General features: G+C 44.2%; 1 protein-coding gene across 1 annotated transcript in view; it reads left to right on the forward strand.

Moving 5' to 3' along the window:
• EIF3H (eukaryotic translation initiation factor 3 subunit H) overlaps positions 1-24126 on the forward strand; it is a 78057-nt gene that overhangs the window by 8839 nt on the left and 45092 nt on the right. Inside the window, exon 2 of the mRNA XM_083516930.1 lies at positions 9422-9578. Within this exon, the coding sequence (XP_083373056.1) occupies positions 9422-9578 (157 nt within the window). The remainder of the gene's footprint in view (positions 1-9421; positions 9579-24126) is intronic.

Here is a 24126-nt window from a genome sequence, read left to right on the forward strand (position 1 = left end):
GAAGTCAGTGGGACTTATTCCAGATGCACCCTTCACAAGTTTCTTTTTCAGAGACCACAGTTTGCCATTGCATTTCAGCAGGCAAATTATGGTTTGCATGATCCCTCCTAGCCATGGTTTGATCATGGTTTGCAATCCTGATGTGGAGGGTTTGCACAAAAGCCAAAGTAACTGATTGAAGCATGAGAGGAAGGGGGTGGAAGGAGCATGTGAACTCAAGGCTTATTCATGTTATATCAGACCATGAACTTCAGAGGACTGGGCGCATCTAATCGTAATGCTTTTACAGCTCTTTCAGAATTCAGGCTGAAATCCTGTTTTAAGATAGACTGGCATAGCCAATGGCTAACTTGTATTTTCTCTCTGGGTTTGTTTGTTTTTTAAATTGCCGTGTTGCGGATGAGATCCTGAGATGGGCTAAGGCATGCTTAAATTTAGGCTAACCAAAATAGATCATTCAGGCATTAGTCGCAGCACTTGCTTTCTGCCTTCCGCTCCAACCATTTCTGATGGCCAGATTATATGTAGAATGCTTCCCGGCCCCCTCCCTGCAGGCTCTTTCCTCTAAATTCAAAACGACAGTAGAAATTCAGCTCAAATCCATGTGAAAAATGGCTTGTTGAATGATGATGAGGTTAACTGCTGCTGCACTTGGCTGTCATCTCAAAATATTCACACATGCGACTGCTGGGAGCTGAAGCCTGAAGAGTAGTGCTTTTATGCACAGATGGCAGTAGTAAGCAGCTCATGAGTACAGCAAAAAATAATAATAACTGAAGGCTGGTATTTCAGTAGGGTAGCAGAACGCATCTCAGTGTACAGCTGTCAGCTGAAATTCTGATTCTTAGTTACTCAACAGAAGACTGTTGAAGACGAAATAGCAGTTCTAAAGTTTCCAAAAAGCAAATTATGCGGTATGTTTAAGATTCCATGTATGCTGTGAAATAGTGAGGTGTTGGCTTCTCACAGTATGAGACTGTGCTGGTCCCGGAGGGAAGGTTACCGTTGGCGTAGTCAAAGTCCGGTCCTGGGTCACTGGGCTGGAAACAGTTCACAAGGAGCGAGGTGAGGTCCGAAGCAGGAAGCTGGGCGGGGACAGGAACACTGGGGGAAACAGGACAGGATACTGGCCGAAACAGCTCATCAATGACGTTGCCCCCGCAACCTGGGACCGGGCTGACTGGCCTTTATCTTCTCTGAGGCCAGGGGCGGTCCTGGCCCCCAGGAGACCCGCCTCTCCTGGCCTTAAGGCGAGCACTCCTCCTGGGAGAAACCAGTTCCCTTCGCCTCTCTGCCCTGAGCCTCTGCAGTTCAGGAGAGGCTGAAGGGTTACTGGACCCAGGGGGAGACTCACCTGTAGGCACTGAGTCCTCAACCACCTCCGGAGTCAGAGTGGATTCACCTGGTGCCTGCTCCTGAGGATCCGGCACAGGTGCAGGCGCTTCAGAATCAAGGCCCTGCCCCAGTTCAGCCGGCCCTGGAGGCGGGGACTCCTGTGCAGGCTGGGATTCCTCCGGTTCAGCCTCTGAATCGGTTTCCCAGGCCATCACAGAGACAGGGATGTCACCTTGTCCCTAGCTTAATTTTGATGTGTCTTGAGTGCTTCAGAAAACAGAGGCTTGGGTTGCCTGATGATATAAGCTGAGTAGGAAAGAACTTTCCACTTCCTGCCCTTGGATGATGTAGCATAGCAGTTCAGGGGTTGGACTAGGAAGGTTCCAGTTCATGCCTTGACTTAACTGCAAATCCACTAGGTGAACCTACTCTCATATGTAATAAATATGTGGGTGATGAGAATGGGCTGCCAGGTAGGACTAGAACTGGAGTGACAATATATTAGGTATTGGTTTTTAGAGGTAAGGGTGGAACCCAATGTAGCGCAAGCAGACCACTGCTCATGTAACAGGATTTCATCCTTTCTCCTCCTCCCTGCAACTTTCTTGCCCCACAATGTGCCTCCAAACTATTCTCTGGAGGGTCACAGGGGAAGGAGAAGAATGTGAAGTCGTGTTCTGTGAGCGGAGGTACAGTGGTACCTCTGGTTATGAACCTCATTCATTCCGGAGGTCTATTCTTAACCTGAAACCATTCTTAACCTGAGGTACCACTTTAGCTAATGGGGCCTCCCGCTGTCGGCGTGTGATTTCTGTTCTCCTCCTGAGGTAAAGTTCTTAACCTGAGGTACTACTTCCGGGTTAGCGGAGTCTGTAACCCGAAGTGTTTGTAACCTGAGGTGTTTGTAACCTGAGGTACCACTGTATCTGCAGTGGTGTAAAAAAATAATAATTCAGGAAAGCAGTATATTACTGTGTTTTAAAAGATATTTTTTAAAAGTTGGGCATCCAGTGCTGAAGGAGGACACAGGTTCAACCTTGGAACCCCTAATCTTGCAGGACAAAAATGTGGCATTGTGGGTGTGGAATGACTCCCCATTTGTGATCGTCCAACCCCCTGCTAGAACCATGACAGATAGCTTATTCAACCTCTGCTTATAAACTTCCAATGGAGGAGAAGCCACAACCTCCCGAGGGAGTCCGTTCTCCTGTCAGAAATGTTCTTCCTGATATTTATTTGGAATCTCCTTTCTTAGAGTTTGAATCCATTGGTTTGAGGGTGAGACTGTGAAGGAAGATGGAAGCCCTCCAACTGGGAGGAAGGCAGCATATGGGCCTGTTGTAGGACACGGCTGTTGTGTCCTGGCAAAGGATGCAGCCTGATTCTGTTTTGAAAGAAACATACTCTGCCTCTGTTTTTTCAGCTTCTTGTTATGCTTCAGGCAGAATTTGGTAGAAGCTTTTCCTGCTAGAATTGCATTTCTAGGCACTGCTGTTAACCCAGGAACTCTTAGTTTATGGACACCTGCTTCTTAAGAAACTTTGTGCTTCATTGACCTACTCCTTGGTAGAGCTTAAAGCCCTCTAGGCCAGTAGCCTTCAATGTTTTCAGTCAATGGATCCACCTTTAACTGAAACATGCATTTGGGGACTCCTCTTTTTAAAATCATATGTTTGTATGGTTTCTCCTCTTCCATAGCTGTAGCCCTGCCAGGAGATAGTTTCTGGGTACAGAAATAGGCTGTATCCCAATCACTTATGGAATTCCTGTTGTGAATGTACTTTCCATTGTGACAGTAGGTGTTGTTCCTCCTTTTGCTCCAACTCACCTTGTTCCTCCAGCAGCTGGTGGGAAAGTCATGATCCAAACAGGAAAACAAGAAGCAACATGAGAAATAATTATTTTTGCGAGGCTCAACCTTCCCTAGCCCTTTAACATTGGCTATCCTTTATAAAAACACTTACAGTGGTACCTCGGATTAAGTACTTAATTTGTTCCCGAGGTCCGTTCTTAACCTGAAGCACCACTTTAGCTAATGGGACCTCCTGCTGCTGCTGCGCCACCAGAGCACGATTTCTGTTCTCATCCTGAAGCAAAGTTCTTAACCTGAGGTACTATTTCTGGGTTAGCGGAGTCTGTAACCTGAAGCGTATGTAACCCGAGGTACCACTGTGCTGGGTTTCCCATTTGACTCTGTCCCTCCTTGTTTGTCTTCCTTAGCTGTATACTAAGTGTTGGTTTTACTATATGCTCATTTCTTTATTGTGTTTCTAAAATTTAGAGTCTTAAGTCTTGGAGAATAAAATAGGACCCCCCCAAGTTTAAGGAGCCTCGTATTCTCATGTTTGAGAATATGTTATCAGAGAGACTGTATTTTTGTCATCTGTTTTGGACAGCCAGTATGGTGTAGTGGATAATGCAGGGTGAAGAACCTCCAGGTGTTGGACTCCAGTTCCCCTCATCCGTGATTATTGGTTATGCTGTCAGAGGTTGACGAGAGTTGGAGTCAAGCAACATCTGGAAGACCATAGAGTCTCCACCCCTTGGATAGAGTACTGGACTGGGACCAAGGAAAACAGGTGCAATCCCCGTTCTGCCAAGAGGCTCACACTGGCTTTTTAGATACAGTGGTGCCTCGCAAGACGAAAAGAATCCGTTCTGTGATTCTCTTCGTCTAGCGGTTTTTTCGTCTTGCGAAGCAAGCCCATTGACGGATTAGCGGATTAGCGCTATTAGCGGCTTAGAAAAAGGGGGGGAACCCCTGCAGGAACTCGCAAGACATTGTCGTCTTGCGAAGCAAGCCCATAGGAAATTCATTTTGCGAAGCACCTCCAAAACGGAAAACTATTTCGTCTAGCGAGTTTTCCGTCTTGTGAGGCATTCGTCTTGCGGGGCACCACTGTACTGTACCCTGAAATATTCAGTGATAACATGTGCTGGGATATTCTGGAGTGGATGGGAGGCTTATCTCCCAGCTGAATTGACATTGCATGTTTGTTGAAAGGATAAAATATGGAGGGTTGAAGGGGGAGAACCATGTCTGTCAACATGAGTTCCTTGGAAGAAAGGTGGAATTTAAAAAGCGACCCATTGATTAAAGAAAGCCATCATAAGTTGTTTTTTTTAAACAATACAAACTCTGAACTGTTTTGTTTAAGATTGAAAGGGGAGAAAGAACCACCAACAGCTCGGCTAGGAAATTCTTGGATTTTATTACTGTGCCCTGATGGTTGCAGTGTAACGGTATTGAGCGCCTGCATTCTCTGGAGCTCGGAGAATTGGAATCTCAGGGCACCTGTTTCAGAAATGTTTCTACAGTGGAATTGGTCGGCAGTTTCCATGGCAATAAACTTGCCTCGTGGAACGGGTACAATGGCACTCCACATTTAGATCAGCCGCTTTCGGCACTGCTTTTCAAAACCTTAAACTTCATTTTGGTCAAACCACCCTAAGGATTGTAAGAGCCTGTGCTTGTCACAGTGCAGACTGACTCGCGGTCTCACAGGCCATGGCGGTGCCCTGTTAAGGACACGGATGCCCTTAAAGAAAAAAAGAATGCTCCAGGCCTTCCGTCTGCGTACCTGGTTTCTTTGACAGATCAATAAGCCTTCAGTGCTGCTTACACAAGATTAATAGCACATGTTGTAAAGGTACAAAGCTCAATAGCTTTATTTCCTGCAGACCTAGGCACTTACAAAGGGAGCGTAAAAGTGATTGATAGCGATGCAGCTTGGAGAATGTAAAAATGTCTTGCCGCTGTCATGTTGCAATGTTAGATAGCTTGCAAGTGGGGACTTGCAAAAAACTTCTGGGCAGGGGCGAAGCAAAGAGGAGATGCTTTCCCCCTTTTAGCTATTCCTCCCACCACCCATATGCATTTCGTGCCTCTGTGGGGACCACCACTGCAGCTCACTGGCTGGCGCTGTGATGCATACGGCTCAAGCCAGAGGCCATTTCTCCAGGTTTGGCTGCATGGAGCAGCCTTGGTTGTCTCACTACACAAGCCAGGAAGCGTCATCCTTGAACAATGGGGCTGCGGTGGGGTCCCTAGACATGGAGCCAGTTCTGGGACAGCTGCTTGAACGTAAGAAGATCCCTGATGAATCAGCCTAATGGCCCACCTAGTTCAGCATCCTGCTCTCACAGCAGCCAACCCAATGCCTGTGGGAATCCCACAAACAGGACCTGAGCGCCACATCACTCTCCCCTCCTGGGGTTTCCAGCTACTGTTCTTCAGAAGCATGACTGCCTCCAAAAGTGGAGGTCGAACTAGTGGAGCTAGTAGCCATTGATAGTCTTACTTTCCAGGGATTTATTTAATCCTCTTTTCAAGCAGTCCAAATTGGTGGACTGCCTCTTGTGGGAGCTAATTCCTGTTGATCTATGCACTGTGTGGAGAAGTGCTTTCTTTTGTCCTAAATCGTGAGTTGCAGCGTTAGGAGAGAGGGAGCAAAACTCATTTCTTCATGACATTCATACAGTACTGTTAACTTCCAGGATCATGTTGCCTCCCGATTTGATTCAAGTATGTTCACACATAGTCCTTTATGCCAGGGCTGGTGATCCTGTGGCTTGTCAGATGATCTCAGACCCCCATGATCCATCAGTCTCAGCGAGCATAACCAGTGGGGACAATGGGCATTGTAGTCAGCAACATCTAGAGGGCCACAGGGTCCCTACTGCTGCTTTATGCAGACGTCTAGTTGGGTGGGGGGAGGTTATTGCCTTTGTTTGTTACAATGGTATGCATTTTTGTGGGTTTTATCTTGTAAATCGCCCTGCGATGCTCGGATGAAGGGTGTTGTAGAAATTCCATAAATAATAAATAAATAATCTGAGTGAAAATGATGGGTTGGAGCCTCCTGCTGCCATCCTTCTCACTAGGCAAGTTCACTATTCCCAGTTATGTCATGTAACAGGATCAGTTTGTGTTGCCCCTAATGTTTTTTAGGGGTGGGTGTTAGATGGCTCTGCCAAATTAATTCCAAGCATAAGGCTCCAGTTTAAGTTGAAAGTTGTAATTTAGCTGATTTAAAACGCATGCCACCAGTGCAGGGGCTGGGGCGATTAATAAGAAATTGTATGAACCTCATAGGAGAGTTTTAGGGATTCGAGATTGGGAGAACATTCTGGCAGGCATCCATCACCTCTGACTCTCAGGCTACAAGGGCTGTTTACTTCACGTTGAGCTGAACTCTGTTTCCAGTATTTGCTAGCTGTGTGAACAGTGTTAAAAACTCAGATACATAAACTAGGCGCCAAATGGCTTGTTAAACAAAGATTGCAGTTGCCAAAAGAGAATGCCTAGTTGCCATTTGGGGGTCAGATGGCTTGAAAGTCGTATTTTTCAATATGACTTTTTGGTTCCTGAAATTCATTCTGATCGTGGGGACTTCCGGGTTGGCGCGATCTGGAAATGGCGGATTCCCTCCGAGCTCCGGAGGGAATCGGCTCAGCGGTGGATGGGTCTTTGCCGTGCCGGCGACACGGGGACCCTTAAAAACCGCAGGCGCGGAAGCCTGCGGACTGAAGACTCGGCGGGTGCCTTAAGCGCCCCCCCTGATTCGCAATGAGCCTTTTTAAAGGCTACGGAGGGGATACGGGGGACGGCGCGGCACTGAGAGTCGATCGCTACCGCCGCTGAGCGAAGCCGCGAGCCATAACTGGAGAGCGCTGACTTCCTTCCTTGAAATTTGGACTGAAAAAAGAACCCGTGAGTAATTTGGAACTGAACTTTAAAAACTTTTACCTTCTGAATTTGAGACGACCGGGGGGTGTGCCAAAAGGAAGTCCCCATCCCCCCCCCTTGCAGACGATCCAGAGCAACGATATAAGAGCTAAGCTGGAGTGCCTACCCTGTAAAGGGTGAGTTTTAAAAAAGACAGTAACTTCCAAGATTTGGAAAAGCAAATTTAAGCAGGAGAGTGGAGTGTTGGAAGAGTTTCTGTTTTGTGGTAAACAACCCTCCCTCCCGAGCCCGGGAGCGACCTGCTTTGGAGCCTGTATAGAGGAGCAGAATTTGACAGCTGTCAAAGCTGTCAAATGGACTGTTAATAGTGAAAAAATTGCTACTTAAGACCTCTCCGGATAAAAAGGAGTTACAATTGAACTAAAATTCTGGGAAACAAAGAAACAATAACAGGACAGAGGATTGTTGGAGAAAAGACCATCCAGTAACCAGATTCCCTCTAGGGGGAATTCTGTGGAATTACAATGGCTGTGGGTGGAAAGATACTGAGAGAAATCGAAAGGATGTTTTCACTGGTGGGAACCTTACAGGAGCAGACTACAGCTATGAGTAAACAATTGACGGCCTTGGATTTGGAAACAAGTAGTTCTGCTGAATGTAATGAGGACCTGAATGAGAAAGAACCCACAGCTGAATTTGAAATAATAAACAAAGAAGAGGAGAAGACAAAACAAGAAAGAGAACAAGTTATGTGGGAAAATACTAACCAGAAGCCGATATCTGGAGAACACATGCAAGGAGACTATTGGATGAAATCCATTTTAAGCCTACGAAAGATACAGAAGACGAAAGTGGAGGCCCTGGGAGTTTATGGAATTCAGGAACTCGAAATAAAGAAGTACAATTGGGGCCTCCACATAGACTTTGATTTTGACTATCATCAAGACTCAGGCCTTGTGGAAATTCTTCAGCAGTTGCTTCTAAATATGGGAAGAGACTATGGACTGATTGGATTGATTGTTAAGGAAATCTTTCGAGACTCGATGACAGACAAAGAGGACTACCAACAAAACCGGCGGAGAGGGACTGAAATAGATTTGAGAGCCTCGGATGTGCGGAACCCAGGCTAAAAACTGTTACTTTGGACATGTCTTGGGAAAGGACGCAAAGCGGGGATGGGAGGGAGGGAAGTATAAATTTAAACAACACTCAAGACCAGGGGGTTTAGTAATAAGGAAATTACTCAAGAAAAAATGAGAAATCGAAGGAAGAGAATTGGGGTCCAACTTAGGGAAAATTTATTTTTGTTTTTATAAAAGGACTAATATTAAGACGGAAGAAATGCCAACTTGCTGACATAAACCTGGGAATAGGGATGCAAGGGAGGGGGTGGGGGGAAGTCAAGGACTAGGGTTAGAAAATAAGATTTTCTGGAACTATTCATGTTTGTTGTCTTTTATGTTTGTCTTGGTGTTATGTGTTTTGTTTTTGTCTATATAAAATGTGAAAACCCAATAAAAATTATTAAAAAAAAAATGAAATTCATTCTGATCGTGCAGATAAAATATAATGGATAGAATTCTACAGGATTTGTTGCCAGTGTGTGAAAACAGCCAGGATCCAAGGATCAGCAGGCATGCCCCTCCAGGTGGTGGAGACTTCAGGTGTCATCCTGGCACCTGGACATCTTCACTTGGTTGCAAGTGGCCGATAGCCAGGCACAAAATGCTTAATGTTGAGACTACTTCAGTGATTGGTGGCCATGACTGGGAAAGTGACATCGCTTCTATGGGAATGCACAAGCGCATCCTATGACAGGGTTGCATACCAATTGCCTGTTTCATTTAACAGGGTATTTGAGCAGAAGGTTAATCCTCATCAAAAAAATACTTAATGAAACCTGCTCTTCCGCTTGGCAATTATTTCAGCTTGAGCAGAATATGTGACTCTTGAGTTGGCTTTCCAGAAAAGAAAATCTGCTCTCGCTATGATTACCTTTGCTAGATTCTTCGACCCTCATGAGGGCTGATCTCCATGTAGTTGACATGTTATATTTCTGTGTTGCTTTTCCATTAAAGCAAGTCCATTTCCTAACCCTATAGTTAAGGTAAAAATGAAATTTCAAATCCTCTACTTTATTCTTGTTTTGAGCAAGTATGCAGGACAAAGTACACGGGATTTCTTGACATCTCTTTGATTCATATCTCCTGGACCTGCTCTTATTCTTCTTAATTTTATTAGTATATTTAGATTGTCTGGACGTGGTGTCAAACTTTGGGCAGTGGAATGCTTCAATTATTCATGTTTGGCTCTGTCCCCTGTATTTCTTGGGAAACTACCTGCTAGTTGAACCGAATGATCTGTTCTAAATGAGGCTCTTCGGATCTGTATTTTCAGGTAGTGCTGAAGATCATCAAGCATTACCAGGAAGAAGGCCAGGGCAATGAAGTGGTCCAGGGTGTGCTGCTGGGGCTAGTGGTGGAAGACAGGCTCGAAATCACCAACTGCTTTCCGTTTCCCCAGCATACAGAGGATGACGCCGACTTTGATGAAGGTAACAATTCACAATAATCATGTTTAAAGTCTCGTTCTGGGGCTATCATGCCTGCTGAAAACACTGTAAATTGGAGACCATATGGGAGAAGGAACCTACCACTAATATGTTCTATTAGATAGGTTCTCCTTGGGGAAATAAGTGTCTTTAGTACAGGGGTAGCCAATGTGGTGGCCGCCAAAGTGGAGCTGGGACTCTAACTCCCATAAGGCCCAGCCTGCCCGACCAGTGGTCTGGAATGATGGGAGATGTAGTCCTGCAGCATCGAGGGAACACTCCATTGGCTGCCCCTGCTCTGTTTGAGAGGTATATGTAATGTAAGGCAGGGACAGGTAGAAATCACACCAAAGTCCTCTGGTGGATCGCTGGCCCATTCTGTTGTGCTGCCTCCTGGTTACTGGGCCACTTGAAAAGCATGTTGGATTGGGTGAAGCTTGGTCCAGAAGGAATTCTTTTGTTTTTAAGCAGGGTTGGGGGGCAGGAAGAGGGAGCAAGCATCAAAGAAATGGCAACAAGAAGAAGGCAATCTCCAGCTCTTCTGGTAATGCACTGTTTATTTAGCCCAATGCGTTTTGGAGAAGTCTCCTTCATCAGAAGCTGTATGAACAGTTCAGTTGTTTCTTCTTCATTAAATTGGTATATTACCCTTTATCTGTAGATTTCAGGGCGGTTCACAACATAAAAAACAACAACATAAAATTACAATATATATAAAAAAGTAATAAAAATAAGAACAAAAACAAACCAATAACACACACACACCACATTTAAAAGGGCATCCGATGTCTATCAGCCAAAGACCTGGTTGAAGAGGAACATTTTTGCCTGGCTCCTAAAGGTGTATAATGAAGGCACCAGCCAAACCTCCCTGGGGAGCGCATTCTACAAATGGGGAGCCACTGCAGAAAAGGCCTGCTCTGATGTTGCTTCCCTCCAGACCTCTCGTGGGGAAGGCACAAGAAGAAGAGCCTCAGAGGATGATCTCAGTTTCTTAGCCCCAGCAATGTCTGGATCCGTATGGTAGTATTGCCATGAGATCAGAGTTATCTGTGGAAGCACAACAAGAATATTTGCTTATCGTTGGATGAACAAATCCAACATCTGGAGCCCTCCAGATGTTGGATACCCTAGGTCAGGGGTGGTCAACTCCCAAGAGACTGCGATCTACTCACAGAGTTAAAAACTGGTAGTGATCTGCCCCCTTTCTTGGGGTAAGTTATTAAGCTTTTTTTAGGGAGGAGGAAAGGCCCCTTTTTAGGGGTTCAGCAGGGCAGTGTTGTTAAGCTCTACCTGTTGGGCATGCCTGCCCTAGGGGGACAAGTGGTGGGCAGAGCCAGAAGTGTTCTGCTTCAGTTTCTACCATAAGCACCTCAGTTTAGAATCCCTCTTCATGAATTCACAAGATGGTCTTAGGTAAGTCTCAACCCTAGTTGCTGCCCCAACCTATGGGGTTAATACTGTTCTACTTTACTTAACTGCTATAATTGTCACTGAAATAAAGAAGGTATGGTGCTTTGGGTTATAAATGCTATTATTCCTTATAAATTTTGTACATTTTGAGCTTTGAAGTGCCAAACGATAAATATAGGTGGCATTTACAAAGAAAAATCATATTGCTGTTCTAAAGATCTGGTTAACTTTGCTTATACCTGTTGATTTAAAAAAAGCTAGCATTTTATATCTTGTTCCTAAATCAGAAAGCATTTGGGTCTTTCTTAGTATCTCTATGGACCATTGTTCTTCTTTGCTGAAAATTATTGTTACTCCAACACAATCAGTTGCTCTGCTGTGTTGTGTCTTGTATCTAAATTTATCTCCTGGGTTCTGATAAATTCTTAACTCAAGGTTTTCTAGCATAAGCTGAGAAAATCGCATACATAAATACTGTAAAAATTAGGAGTGGGTATCTTGTTTGACACCGAGAAATACATTCCAAATGTGCCATTGCCTATTAAAATATGCCTCTGCAGTCAAGAGGATTTGTGACTTCTTAAAAAAAAAAAGAAACCTGCATGTTTTCAGATTCTGTCTTGGCCTTGAAGGCCCTAGAAAAGTAGCAGCAGGGTAACCAATCCCATTTCAGCCGGGTAGGCATGCACCACAGTACTGTGATTCTTGCAGTCTTAGCCCTGGGCCCCTAACCTGCAGCTTTATGTAAAATCTAAGCATCTCCTATTCAGATTTCAGATCTGTGCAGACACTTTGGATTGCTCTTTCTTCCTATTAGCAAATGGTTAAGAATAAGATAGATGATGGTAAAGGTAAAGGGACCCCTGACCATTAGGTCCAGTTGCGGACGACTCTGGGGTTGCGGCGCTCATCTCGCTTTATTGGCCAAGGGAGCTGGCGTACAGCTTCCGGGTCATGTGGCCAGCATGACTAAGCCGCTTCTGGCGAACCAGAGCAGCGCACGGAAACGCCATTTACCTTCCCACCAGAGCGGTACCTATTTATCTACTTGCACTTTGATGTGCTTTTGAACTGCTAGGTTGGCAGGAGCAAGGACCGAGCAACGCGAGTTCACCCCGTTGCGGGGATTCGAACCACCAACCTTCTGATCGGCAAGTCCTTGCCTCTGTGGTTTAACCCACAGCGCCACCCGCGTTCCAAAGATAGATGATGACGATCCCTGAAATCACTAGGGACGAAAATTGCAAGTCAAGCGGCCTGCCCCCAGGCTTGCAGGCTCAAGGTAGAAATGGGGCATGTTTGGGAGGAAAGCAGAGCAAAATGAAGTGGCCAGATGTGTCTCAGAGAGGCACTTCAGTGTAATAATAACATTCAGTGTTAGGTGGAGGAGCAATTGTAATGTAGGAAGGACTCTGCTAGGGAGAAGGGATTTGGGAGAGAGGAGTACAGAGGGCAACCTTAGGTGTAAGCAGAAGGTTGTACCTGCTTAGAGCAAATATTGTGAGGAGCAGCATATGGGGGATGGGGAAGAGAGGGTAGATTGGAATAATTGAGACGTTTGAAAGGAAGGACTAAGGCTGGTAGCCGATGCACATGCTCTGTTAGCATAAAGATTTCTGCATACTCAACATAACTCCCTCCACTTTTAAATAAAATAAATAAATAACCTTTATTGTCACTACACCACCTGTGTGCAGTGAAACGAGCCCTCCCCCTCCCATACACTCAGTTTTGTTCGCACTCTGTGTGCCTGTCGGAAGTCAATTGCACCACTATTCTCCCCCCCCCCCCATTTTCTACACAGATGCGCTGCGTCTTCCCCAAATCTGCTCTGAAGGGCTTGGAGAAATCTGGGAGGACAGATTTTGGAGGCTTGTGGGAAGAGGAAGGAGAGGGGAAGCTCCATTGCACAGCCAAAAATCCTTGTGCTGTTGGAATGATTTCTCTGAATAGCGCCCAAGTAGCTTAACCTTCTTGAACTCTCTGCCTAGGCAGTCGCCTTGGGTGTACAGTTTACAAGGCCTGCTAAAAACCTCTCTCTTTAGGCAAGCCTACCTGTCGCATGTATATAACTGTTGGTTTTATCTTTATTTTGATAATTTTGTTTTGTCTACTTGTTTCCAAAGCATTGATTTTACTGGCACTCTCTTAGGAGTGTTATGTATCATTTTTGTAAACCACTTGGGTTTTGTTTTATTAAGCGGGATCTGAATCTCGGTAGATTGTGTATTTATTTATATATGTTGAGAAGAGAGGAAGACAGTGAAGAGAACTTGTAGCACCTGGCAATATCTGTGTGCATGCTCACACTTGGAGAAGACAAACTCCCTTGGCAATGGGGAAGGGGGGGATATCTGCATGTGATGCAGAAAATAGAAATGCTGTGAGGCAGAAAGCGTTAGCAAAGCTCCAGCTGTACACTGGGGGTGGCAAATCTGTGTCTTCCTGGTTGATGTTGCTATATTCCAACTCCCATCAGCAATGGCCAGCATGCTCAGTGATCAGGGATGATGGAGCCACAGCATTTGTTGACTCTGGGCTCTCGGTCCCTGCTGTATGCACGCATCACTTTTGATCCTGGCCCTTACGAAAGTAGCCTGAGCAACTTCAGAACGCTGGGAAAAATCAAAGCAAACATTCCATACATTTATAGTAAAATTGTTCACGTGGCAAAAGCCTGCATGTTCACATTGAGCCACTGTTTCGTTTTAATTATGGTTTGATGTGAGTGTGCAAACCATCCCGTTTCAATCTTCTCGGTGCAATCTGAATTGTTAAGGTTGCATCAGACATGTAAGTGGAACATGTTTCTCGGCCACAGAGCCATACGTAGCTTCATCTTGGGGCATGAAATATCAGGTACAGAACTAAATCAGAAATTTCATACAGAAGCAGATCTATAGGCCTCACCATGTAGAGGTAGAAGTTGGAAAAGAGAAATGGGTACATTAAAAGGGGGGGGGGTTATTAGGGGGAGAGGAGGTCATGTGGAACACCATGGCTCCACTTTTTGAATCCAGAAATGTCTGTAGGCAAGCTTTGCTGGTTTTTAAATTCTCCGCATAACCCGAGGACTGCTAACTTGCCTGATGGGAAGTGGGCAGAGATGAATGTGAAGGATGCTGAAGTCCTCAGGAGCACAAATGCTTATGAGGTGCTAACTTTGTAATGCAGTTTTGTGTCTCTTCTGTTCACACTGCCTTTTAGAGCTCTTGAGCAGCGAGTCTTTTATATAAACTGAGATTAGACTTTGCAAGAAAAACCCTTCTACTCCATTTGATGGTGATCTTAGGAACTGTACTGTCAAAACTATCATCTCTGACAAATGAATCGTCTATTCAGATGAATCATCTCCTCCGACACTGCTCTCCCAAGACCCCAAACCCACATTGGCCTGATTGTTAAGTCAGCACTTGTCTCTCCAAAACTGTAGAAAACTCCTACAAGGAACTAGATCTAAAGCTTTTGTAACCGTAAAACAGGGGTAGCAGTCAGTGTGCGACACCTGGATTTGGTCAGGCTGCAACTCTGCCATCCCTGACCCTTGGCCAATTCTGGATGGAGTCCCAACAGTAGCTTACGGAGAGGGTTAGCCCATGTTGTCTATTCCTGCGTTAAAAGCACACTGCACTCAATGCAGTAAAGGCCACCACTCAATGGTGTGGTGTTGTCCTCTTTATCCTGCAGTCTTAAATTAACACTGTGCTGGCAATTGTGGCTTGTACCTGTAAATGGCTACTCTCAGATTGGAAAGGTTGTGTACAGTGGTACCTCGGGTTAAGAACTTAATTCGTTCTGGAGGTCCGTTCTTAACCTGAAACTGTTCTTAACCTGAGACACCACTTTAGCTAATGGGGCCTGCCACCGCTGCATGATTTCTGTTCTCATCCTGAAGCAAAGTTCTTAACCCAAGGCACTATTTCTGGGTTAGCAGAGTCTGTAACCTGAAGCATCTGTAACCTGAAGCGTCTGTAACCCGAGGTACCACTATAGTAGTCTATAATGAAGGAGGTGGTTTCTCAGGTACTTGGGGTCTGTTTCTTAGTGATGTCTGTCCATTCTTGGTGTGGCTCTGTGGTTTGGGAGAGAGCCTGCTGCACATGCATGGCATATACAGTGGTACCTCGGGTTACAGATGCTTCAGGTTACAGACGCTTCAGGTTACAGACTCCGCTAACCCAGTAATAGTACCTTGGGTTAAGAACTTTGCTTCAGGATGAGAAGAGAAATCGCGTGGTGGCGGCACAGCGGCAGCGGCAGCGGGAGGCCCCATTAGCTAAAGTGGTGCTTCAGGTTAAGAGCAGTTTCAGGTTAAGAACGGACCTCCAGAACGAATGAAGTTCTTAACCCGAGGTACCACTGTACTAGGCTACCCCATGGAGGCTTTCATTGTGGCTTTCCAAAGAACCTGATGCTGAGCAGGTATTCTGCAGCTTTTCATCTGCTGATTGTGAACCCTTTGGGGGGATAAGGAGCCACCTCTCACTGTGAACTTGCCAAAGAGAGCGGGAAAGAGATTTATCAGCTCTGTGAATTTCCTCAGACAGAGCAGACAATAAATCTAGAACAAACAATATAATTCTTCATTTAAACTTTTATCTTTTATGTTGTTAACGGAAAGGCTTTTCTGTGGGGCTTCAAAAGCATATTACTTTGAATTATTTTCTCACATGCCTCCATTGGGATCTTTTCCCCCAAGATGAAGGCTCATCTGCTACAATTCCTTTTACTTGACAAGCTACAAAATAAATCTATTTCGGGCAATTAAGCAAGGCTGTTATAAGAACTGAAAGGAAAATTGAGACAAGGTGGGGTTGTTTTTTAAAATGGGCTGTTTATTGAAAATCCCATTAGGGGGCACTGTTACCCAGCTTAAAAACCAGTCACATCTCATTTGTGTATGCTGGCTGTGTTAGGAGTGAGGCTCGCAAACGGGTGCCGGCGGAACGGGGCGGGAAAAGGGAGAGCTATTTTCATTTGCTAAGGTTTGACTACTATTTTATACAACCAGGTTCCGTAAGCATGATACACAGCGCATTGATTTAAATACCTGTCCGATAAATTTGCTGGCTGTCCTTTCAGGCAAACTCTGCTAGCTTAGAAAGCGCAGGTGCTTAAGGTAATCTCTGCAAACCTGTATGCATTTATCTCAGAACTCTGTGTAGAACCCAACACAGTTCTTCCACTCTGCTCTAATAAACCCCTTTAGGGACAGACCATGGGTCCATCAGACGCCACCTGTTCCTCCGCAAAGGAATAACCACTGTAATTTCCATCTTGCTTCCATCTCAAGATCTTACCTTAGCATTACCTTGCCTTACAGTTGTACCGTATCATCACAAGCTGAACGAAACCTAGTGGCTGGGGAAGGGCTGTAGGGCCGGTGGCGCAATGGATAAGTGCGCCTGGCTGCTAACCAGAAGGTTAGTGGCTCAAGCACACCAAGGATGTTTGTGGGCAGGATTCCTGCACTTCAGGAGGTTGGACTGGATGACCCTTGGGATCCCTTCCAACGCCGACGATTCTGTCAGAGGATAGTAGAAACACAGGACTCTGCCTTTTACTGCATGAAATCATTGGCAGTGTTCAAAATTAGCCAGGCGCCAGGCACTAGATTGGCGACTGACATCTCCATCCGCCTGGCCCCTCTAGCTTTCTTAAGCAGGTAAGTAGGAGAGATTATTTAATTTCATTTACCGCATTTTTCGCTCTATAAGACGCACTTTTCCTCTCCTAAAAAGGAAGGGGAAATGTGTGTGCATCTTACAGAGCGAATGCAGGCGGCCGGCTCTGCTCAGTGCTCCCTTTAAAGAGCCGCACACACGCACCGCGAGCTCTTTAAAGGGAGTGTGGCTCTTGGGGGAGCCTTCCATTGCCCTCAAGAGGCTTTGCGGGGCTATCCCATAAGCCAGGACAGCAAGCGGGATGGCCAGCTTGCTGTCCTGGCTTCTGCCTTAGCCGCGTGCAGCCTCTCCCGGGCAGGGGGATGAAGGCTCCCCCTGCCCAGGAGAGGCTGCGCGCGGCTATCCCATAAGCCAGAACAGCAAGAGGCTATCCCAGAAGCCAGATCCCTCTTGCTGTTCTGGCTTCTGGGATTTAGAATATATATTTTTTTTGTTTTCCTCCTCCAAAAACTAGGTGCGTCTTATGGTCTGGGGCGAAAAATATGGTATATCCCACCTTTTTCTCCTGGGAGTACATGGTTTACCTTACTCCTCAGTTAATCCCCACAACGGCCCTGTGAGGCAGGTTAAGAGGCTCTGAGTGTCCCAAGGTCACCCATTGAACTTCCTGAGTGGGGATTTGAACCCTGATCTCCCAGGTCCTAGTCGGACACTCTAAGCACCTACACCACACTGGCTTCCTGGAGTACTTCTTCTATGGGACAGGTCTATGAATTAAGTAGGTAAATGAATATGGGTAAAGAAGAATGTCACTTAGAGAAGGATCTGAAATATTTTCCTTAAAGCTTGAATTTGATTTATTCTGGATTGTTTTATTTGATGTTTCAATGTGTTGTAAACTGCTTTGAATTTTTTTCTTTAACATATAAAGTGGTACAGAAATGAAATAAATAATAATAATAAATCTCATTGGAGGGGGAAAGGCGCCTAGACATTCCGTTTTGGTGACCATAGCCTAGGTTAAAGGTGCCATTTGGTGATTAGCTTATATATCTGAGTTTCTAACCCTGAGCATTGGTCCTTCTAGCTCAGAACTGTCTATAATCTGTACTGACTGGGAGGAGCTCTTGAGGTTTTCAGGCAAGAGTCTCTTTCAGCCTTGCCTAGAGATGCCAGGGATTAAAGCTGGGGCCATTTTTCATGCACTCTTCCACTGACCTGTGACCATTTCAAACTTGGTGTTGCAAGGTACACATTAACTGCAACTGAGAGCAGCAGCCCAACCTATTCTTAGTAGCGTTTGCTTTTAAAAAGCGTGAAGTCATCACACTCAGCTTTCTCTGTCCCTTACTGGCTGCTGCTTGTGGAGGCTTGGAAATTCTGAGCATGGTGATATCACAGCAGGCATTGGCTTTCATAGGCATTACTAGGGAGAAGCCAATATCCTTTTTATAACATCTCTTTTGGTCCTTAAGTGACGTCCATATTATTATTATTTTTCCTTTGATAAGTAGCCTATTTCAGATGATGCATTATAACGCTGCTTTTGCATTTCATCTGTAACTGGCTGTGTAGCATTCATAAGAACGTAAGAATAATATGATCTTAGAATTATAGCATTGGAAGGGACGCTGAGGATCATCTAGTCCAGCTCCCCTGCAAAGCAGGAATAGGCAGCTATCCCATATGGGGATTGAACCGGCAACCTTGGCGTGATCAGCACCACACTCTAACCCAGGCTTCCTCAACCTTGGCCCTCCAGATGTTTTTGGCCTACAACTCCCATGATCCTTAGCTAGCAGGACCGGTGGACAGAGATGCTGGAAATTGTAGTCTCAAAACCTCTGGAGGGCTGAGGTTGAGGAAGCCTGCTCTAACCAGCTGAGCTATCCAGGCCCTGCTGCTTTAGGTCAGAGACCCCTCTAGTCCATCCAGATCCCCATAGGAGGTCCACAAGCAACCCCAGTGCATCAGCCTTCATCTTGTCTGTGGTTCCCTGCAGCTGCTGTTCAAAGGCATACTGCCTCCAAAAGTGGTCAAATCCTACTCGCATTATAGAAAAATAGAGGAACAGGCCTTTTGCAGATTACCAGGTGATTCTCTTTCCGGACGTTAACTAGACGTGTGTTAGGTTTTACTGCAGAATCCTAGCACCAGAATAACATTAACGTCATCCTTTAATGTTTAATCTCCACTATTCTTCCTTAGGTTCCATAAACCGCTTGCTGGTATTTTTAGACGGCGCGCGGAACTTGTCTGAGCGAGCATCAGATTTTCCTTTCTCAGCCCGTCCTCATTTTACAAAATTTCAGTCTGCATCGTGCAGGAATATGTGATGAGTGCTTAAAGCTAATAAGCATCGCCATAAGGATGTGAACAGGAATATTCCTAAGACATTTAAAATGAAGAATAAAAAGCATGTAGCCATTTTCACATGATGCGGAAGAAATGCCAGTTGACAGCTGGCGTATGATTTCGTAACACAGAGATCAGCAAATGCCAACCTGGTGCCCTTCAGATGTTGTTGGACTGCGATTCCCATCATCCTCGACTAATTGGCTGTGCTATCTGGGGCTAATACAGACTGGGGGGCCACAGCCCTAGTGTGCAGCTAGGCTGGCGGACACTTGCAGTTGCGTGTGTTTTGAATGGGAGCTCCTGATCCACAGGCTATATCTTTTGAGATGTAAGATAAGCAATTTGACACAGCAAAGGCAGTTCGCTGTGGGGGCACACATAAGCCATTAAAGGCAAAGGTAAAGGGACCCCATTAGGTCCAGTCGTGGCCAACTCTGGGGTTGCGGCGCTCATCTCGCTTTATTGGCCGAGGGAGCCGGTGTACAGCTTCCGGGTCATGTGGCCAACATGACTAAGCCGCTTCTGGCGAACAAGAGCAGCGCACGGAAACGCCGTTTACCTTCCCGCCGGAGTGGTACCTATTTATCTACTTCCACTTTGACGTGCTTTTGAACTGCTAATTGGGCAGGGGCAGGGACCGAGCAACGGGAGCTCACCCCGTCGTGGGGATTCGAACCGCCAACCTTCTGATCGGCAAGTCATAGGCTCTGTGCCACGTCCCCACATAAGCCATTAGGTGTGCTTAAAATAATTCCCTGTATTGTTGCCGCCAGTTGAGTCCTCCTTTGTCCAAGTGGCAAGGGAGAGAGGATGGAAGATGACACAAAATGGCCGGATTGGGAGCCTGTTTTGAAAGGGGTACACCATCCTTATCATTTGTTTTAGGCATAAAGGACCATGCCCTTGCCTTGTCTATTTAAAGGAGAGAAGCTGAAAATGGTCACCCCTCCGGAAGAATTATCCACTCACTCTGCCTCGCAGAGTTGGTATCTTTCATTTGATTCCATTGCAGTATATGCATGTTCTCATCAAATTAACAGCCTGCAGGTCTTGCCTCTGTAGCATGCTTGTCTCAACTAAGTTAAATTCCTTCCCATTAGTCATAATTATATGACATACAAGCCTGCGGTGTACTCTATGAATTTTTGTTTGCATTTTATAGCTTACAAGACAAACAGCTGTTTAAGAACCTTTTTTTTTTAATTAAAAAAAAAGTTTTTCCTGTGGTCTAAAACGCTAACACAAAACTTCATCACCTTTCTGTGGCTGCGCTTCTATGGGGGAAAAACTCCAATGTTCTATTAATCTTCTAAATTATTTTTAAAACCCCACATTTTTCCTAAATTGATAGAATGAATCTCTGGAGAAAAAGCATAGGAAATGGTGCAGGTGTGTAACTAGAGATAATCAATATATATGTAATATTAATATTTTTCGGTCCTGTGTGGGCATCTGCTTCGTATGGCAATATTTTGAAAATGTTAACTTATTATGGCTTATTGGCTTACGGTTGAACGTTCCTGGTAAGAAATGTGTTGAATGTTCCATTTGTAGGTTATTCTGATAAGTTGTGGAAAGACCTTGGCACCGTTTAACTGAAATTTAAAATATATAAACCTTTTTAGTCTCCAGCAGCTGAGATAACTTAAAGTTGAAATATGAGGGTTGAAACTAAAATATGACGTATCAAGAGTAATATTAATGGCTTTTCTCTTGCATCCGTTCATACTTGAGCTGTGAATATGTTAAAAGGAAAGGATTGTACATTTTTATATGGTTGTATTTATTTAAAAGTTAGGAACATTAAAATATCACTTTCATAGTAAAACAAAGTGTAAGTGTATTCTGATATTTAATACATGGCTGCATAAGGTAAGGCTTTTTTTATTTAAAAAAATGTACTTGGTTTTTCAAACTTAAAATATTTTACAGGGTTGAGATTTATGAAGTGTCCAGCTGTTAGGTTGATCTAAAATACTTTCAGATTTGGCATTGCTAACATTCAGTTAAAATGCCAAAGCTGAAATTCAAAAATTCTTTTCCCCCCAGAAACCATAAGGTGTGGCTGTTAGGATTTAACGATAACCTTTCTAGAGCAAATTTGAGATCAGAGAAACAGGGCGCATACAAGTGAATTTCAGAATTGTCAGTTGAGGGACATCTAATTTCAATTTATACTAGTTTTAATATGAAACAATACATTCTGTAAGGACCAGCTAGATTTTGCCTAAATCAAGCTGTTGTCTTAGTTTTCTCCCCCTTTTTTGTTGTTGAAAAAGCTCTCCTCCCCAGCAGTTGCTTTTAATTAAAATATAAATATATATTTTACTTATCTTTATATATTTGGGATGTCTGGCAGTTTTATATATGAAGAAATTAAAGCTGACTTACGAACATGCTTTCCCTTATTCTTTCATGCACCACACTTCGCAGGCTGTCTCTTAAAATATGATTTTTTCAGGTTTTTGTGAATATTTTGTTTGTGATTTATGTACACCCTCCAACTCTAGCTTCAACACCTTTGTCCTGCCCCCCCCTCCTTTCACACCTTTGGAATCCACTTCCACTTGAGATTTAATTACTCAAATGAATTAACCGGGAACTTCCATTATGTTAAAACTGCAAACCCTGACCAGGGGGGAAAGCCAAAGTTCTCTGAGCATAATTTTTTTTTTTTTAAAAAAAAGCCTATGTCCATTGCCACATCCATCTTCAAGGCTACTTCTGAAGAGACCAGGGTTCTTATAGACTTTAATAATGACAAGACCTTCGTTATGAGAAGCAATAAGAATCCTCCAATAAGTGTCGGGACCTTTGTGGCAAGTGGAACATAATGAACTTGTTCTCTGCAAAAGTAAAGTAAAATAAAAGCTGAGGATATATCAGGAGTAAATATTTATGACATGGTTAACCAATTAGAGGTAGAAGGAAATGTGATTAATCCACTTAGAAAGGGGGGGGGGGAATAGTGGGATAGAGAGAAAATTAATTAAAGTGCAAATATCGTTTGGGAAATGTTAGCTTTGCTTCAAAGACTCGAGTTTTAGCGCAACTACCTTTTTTGAACATTTTTGGGGGGAGGGGGAGGGACAAGGGAATTCAGTGCTCTCTATCTTTTTTAATAAAATAAAATGGCCAAAGGTAATTTTCCTTCTTGCCAAACCAGATTATACCTTCATTTTAGTATATCCAAGGAGCTGTAATATTGCAGAATATTAGCCCTTGTTCAGCTACAGTTCTGTGCAGCAGATTGAGATTGGGACTTGTTTAGAAAAATCTTCCCTCGGCTAGACTTGCTTAATTCAATACGATACAGAGACCTTGTGCCTTTTAATAGTTGTGAAGAATGAGAAGCCTCTGCACAAAACTTTGTATTGCTCCATCTAACACTCACTGTGATAAGTCAGTCATTACTATTTAAAGCGAGAGCAACAAACAAATATATCTGATGTAAGCGAATGACACAGTAGTTGAGGGTATTCTGAAAATGCACACAATCAGATTATGGACAACAGGTAAATGCCAGTATTTAATCTGGTTAATAGGATGTTGGAGGCGAATCAAACACCAGCAAATGCTATCTGCCTGGATCATGCAAAATTGTTAGCACAACCGTTAACCTGGCAACTTGCCGATAAAGGTTCAGATGTCCACTAATAGTTTTCAGCACATAATTTTGGATGTTATCAAATTAAATTAAACAAGTCACTCACTTTGCCCAGATACAGTAACATGTGCACATGTTGTAATTATATTATTATAGATAAATATGAAAATAGGCTGTGATCCAGTACTTGGGGAATGGTGGTAGGAAGACGTAACTCTTGAGTACCAGAATCAAATTTCTGGTTACAACTACCTAATGCAGGCTGATTTTTGTTAGCTAAAGACAGGGAATTTCCCCCCCCCCCCTGTAGTGTGTGTCACCACCATCCTTTGCTTCTATACGTTTACCATACTTTTCAACTTCTAGGGCTGTAGTACTAACCCCAATTGCCTGCAAGTAAGCTTCATAGGACATTTAGGAGTAAACAGGATTGTGCTGTAAACCTCTGTAAGAACCATAGGGTATAATTTGCTTTGGCTAAGTCAAGGGGAAATGGCAATTGACACCTTTTCCCGTTTTTGGCTACCATGCATCCTAGGGAGTGAAATTTAGAGATACAGTGGTACCACGGGTTAAGTACTTAATTCGTTCTGGAGGTCCGTTCTTAACCTGAAACTGTTCTTAACCTGAAGTACCACTTTAGCTAATGGGGCCTCCTGCTGCTGCCGCGCTGCCGGAGCACGATTTCTGTTCTTATCCTGAAGCAAAGCTCTTAACCTGAAGCACTATTTCTTGGTTAGCAGAGTCTGTAACCTGAAGCGTATGTAACCTGAAGCGTATGTAACCCGCGGTACCACTGTAATAGAAATAAAAGGTGGATGATGAAGGCGTTTCTGACAACATCACAATTTTGAAGCTTTAGTTACTACATCTCTTGTACTCGAAGAATAAAAAATACTGGAGGATATGACTTAGACTACTACATGTTGACCACACCACCAGTGAAACTACACCCCAAAGTTAGGAGAGCCTCATCTGCTGCCTGTGATGCCATGTAAAAACCTGCACATAGAATCCTTTAGAATCATAGGGTTGGAAGGGGACCACAAGGATCATCTAATCCACCCCCCTTCAATGCAGGAATCTTTTGCCCAACATGAGACTCGAATCCACAATCCTGAGATTAAGAGTCTTATGCTCTACCGGCTGAAGGAATCCTTGAGTATAGGATATTTAGCCCTGGAAGCACGAGTTCAGTCCTTAGTTTCCGAAACTGAATTCAGGACACTTCCTTTTCAGTTTCTTATCCTGCGAGGGTTTGCTGTTTAGGGTAACTTCACCTTCTCTTTAGTAGGTGCACTTTAGTAGGCAGGTTAAGAACAAGAAAGCCCCTGGGTCACATTAAAAAGTCAAAGAATTGAAAAATCTGTTTCGGAGTTACATTAAAGGAATGTTTAGTTTAATTCCTTAAACTGCAATAGTACTTGGAACATGACCCAATCTGTGATGTGCAGCTTGAAAATAGTATTTTGACAGAAGTATCAGAAGTGATATATTCAATCCCGCCCACCCACTCCGGTTTTGGGAATTGATAGTAAAACTTCAGAGT

The sequence above is a fragment of the Podarcis liolepis genome, assembly GCF_965112155.1.
Source record: "Podarcis liolepis genome assembly, chromosome: 8".
NCBI lineage: Eukaryota > Metazoa > Chordata > Lepidosauria > Squamata > Lacertidae > Podarcis > Podarcis liolepis.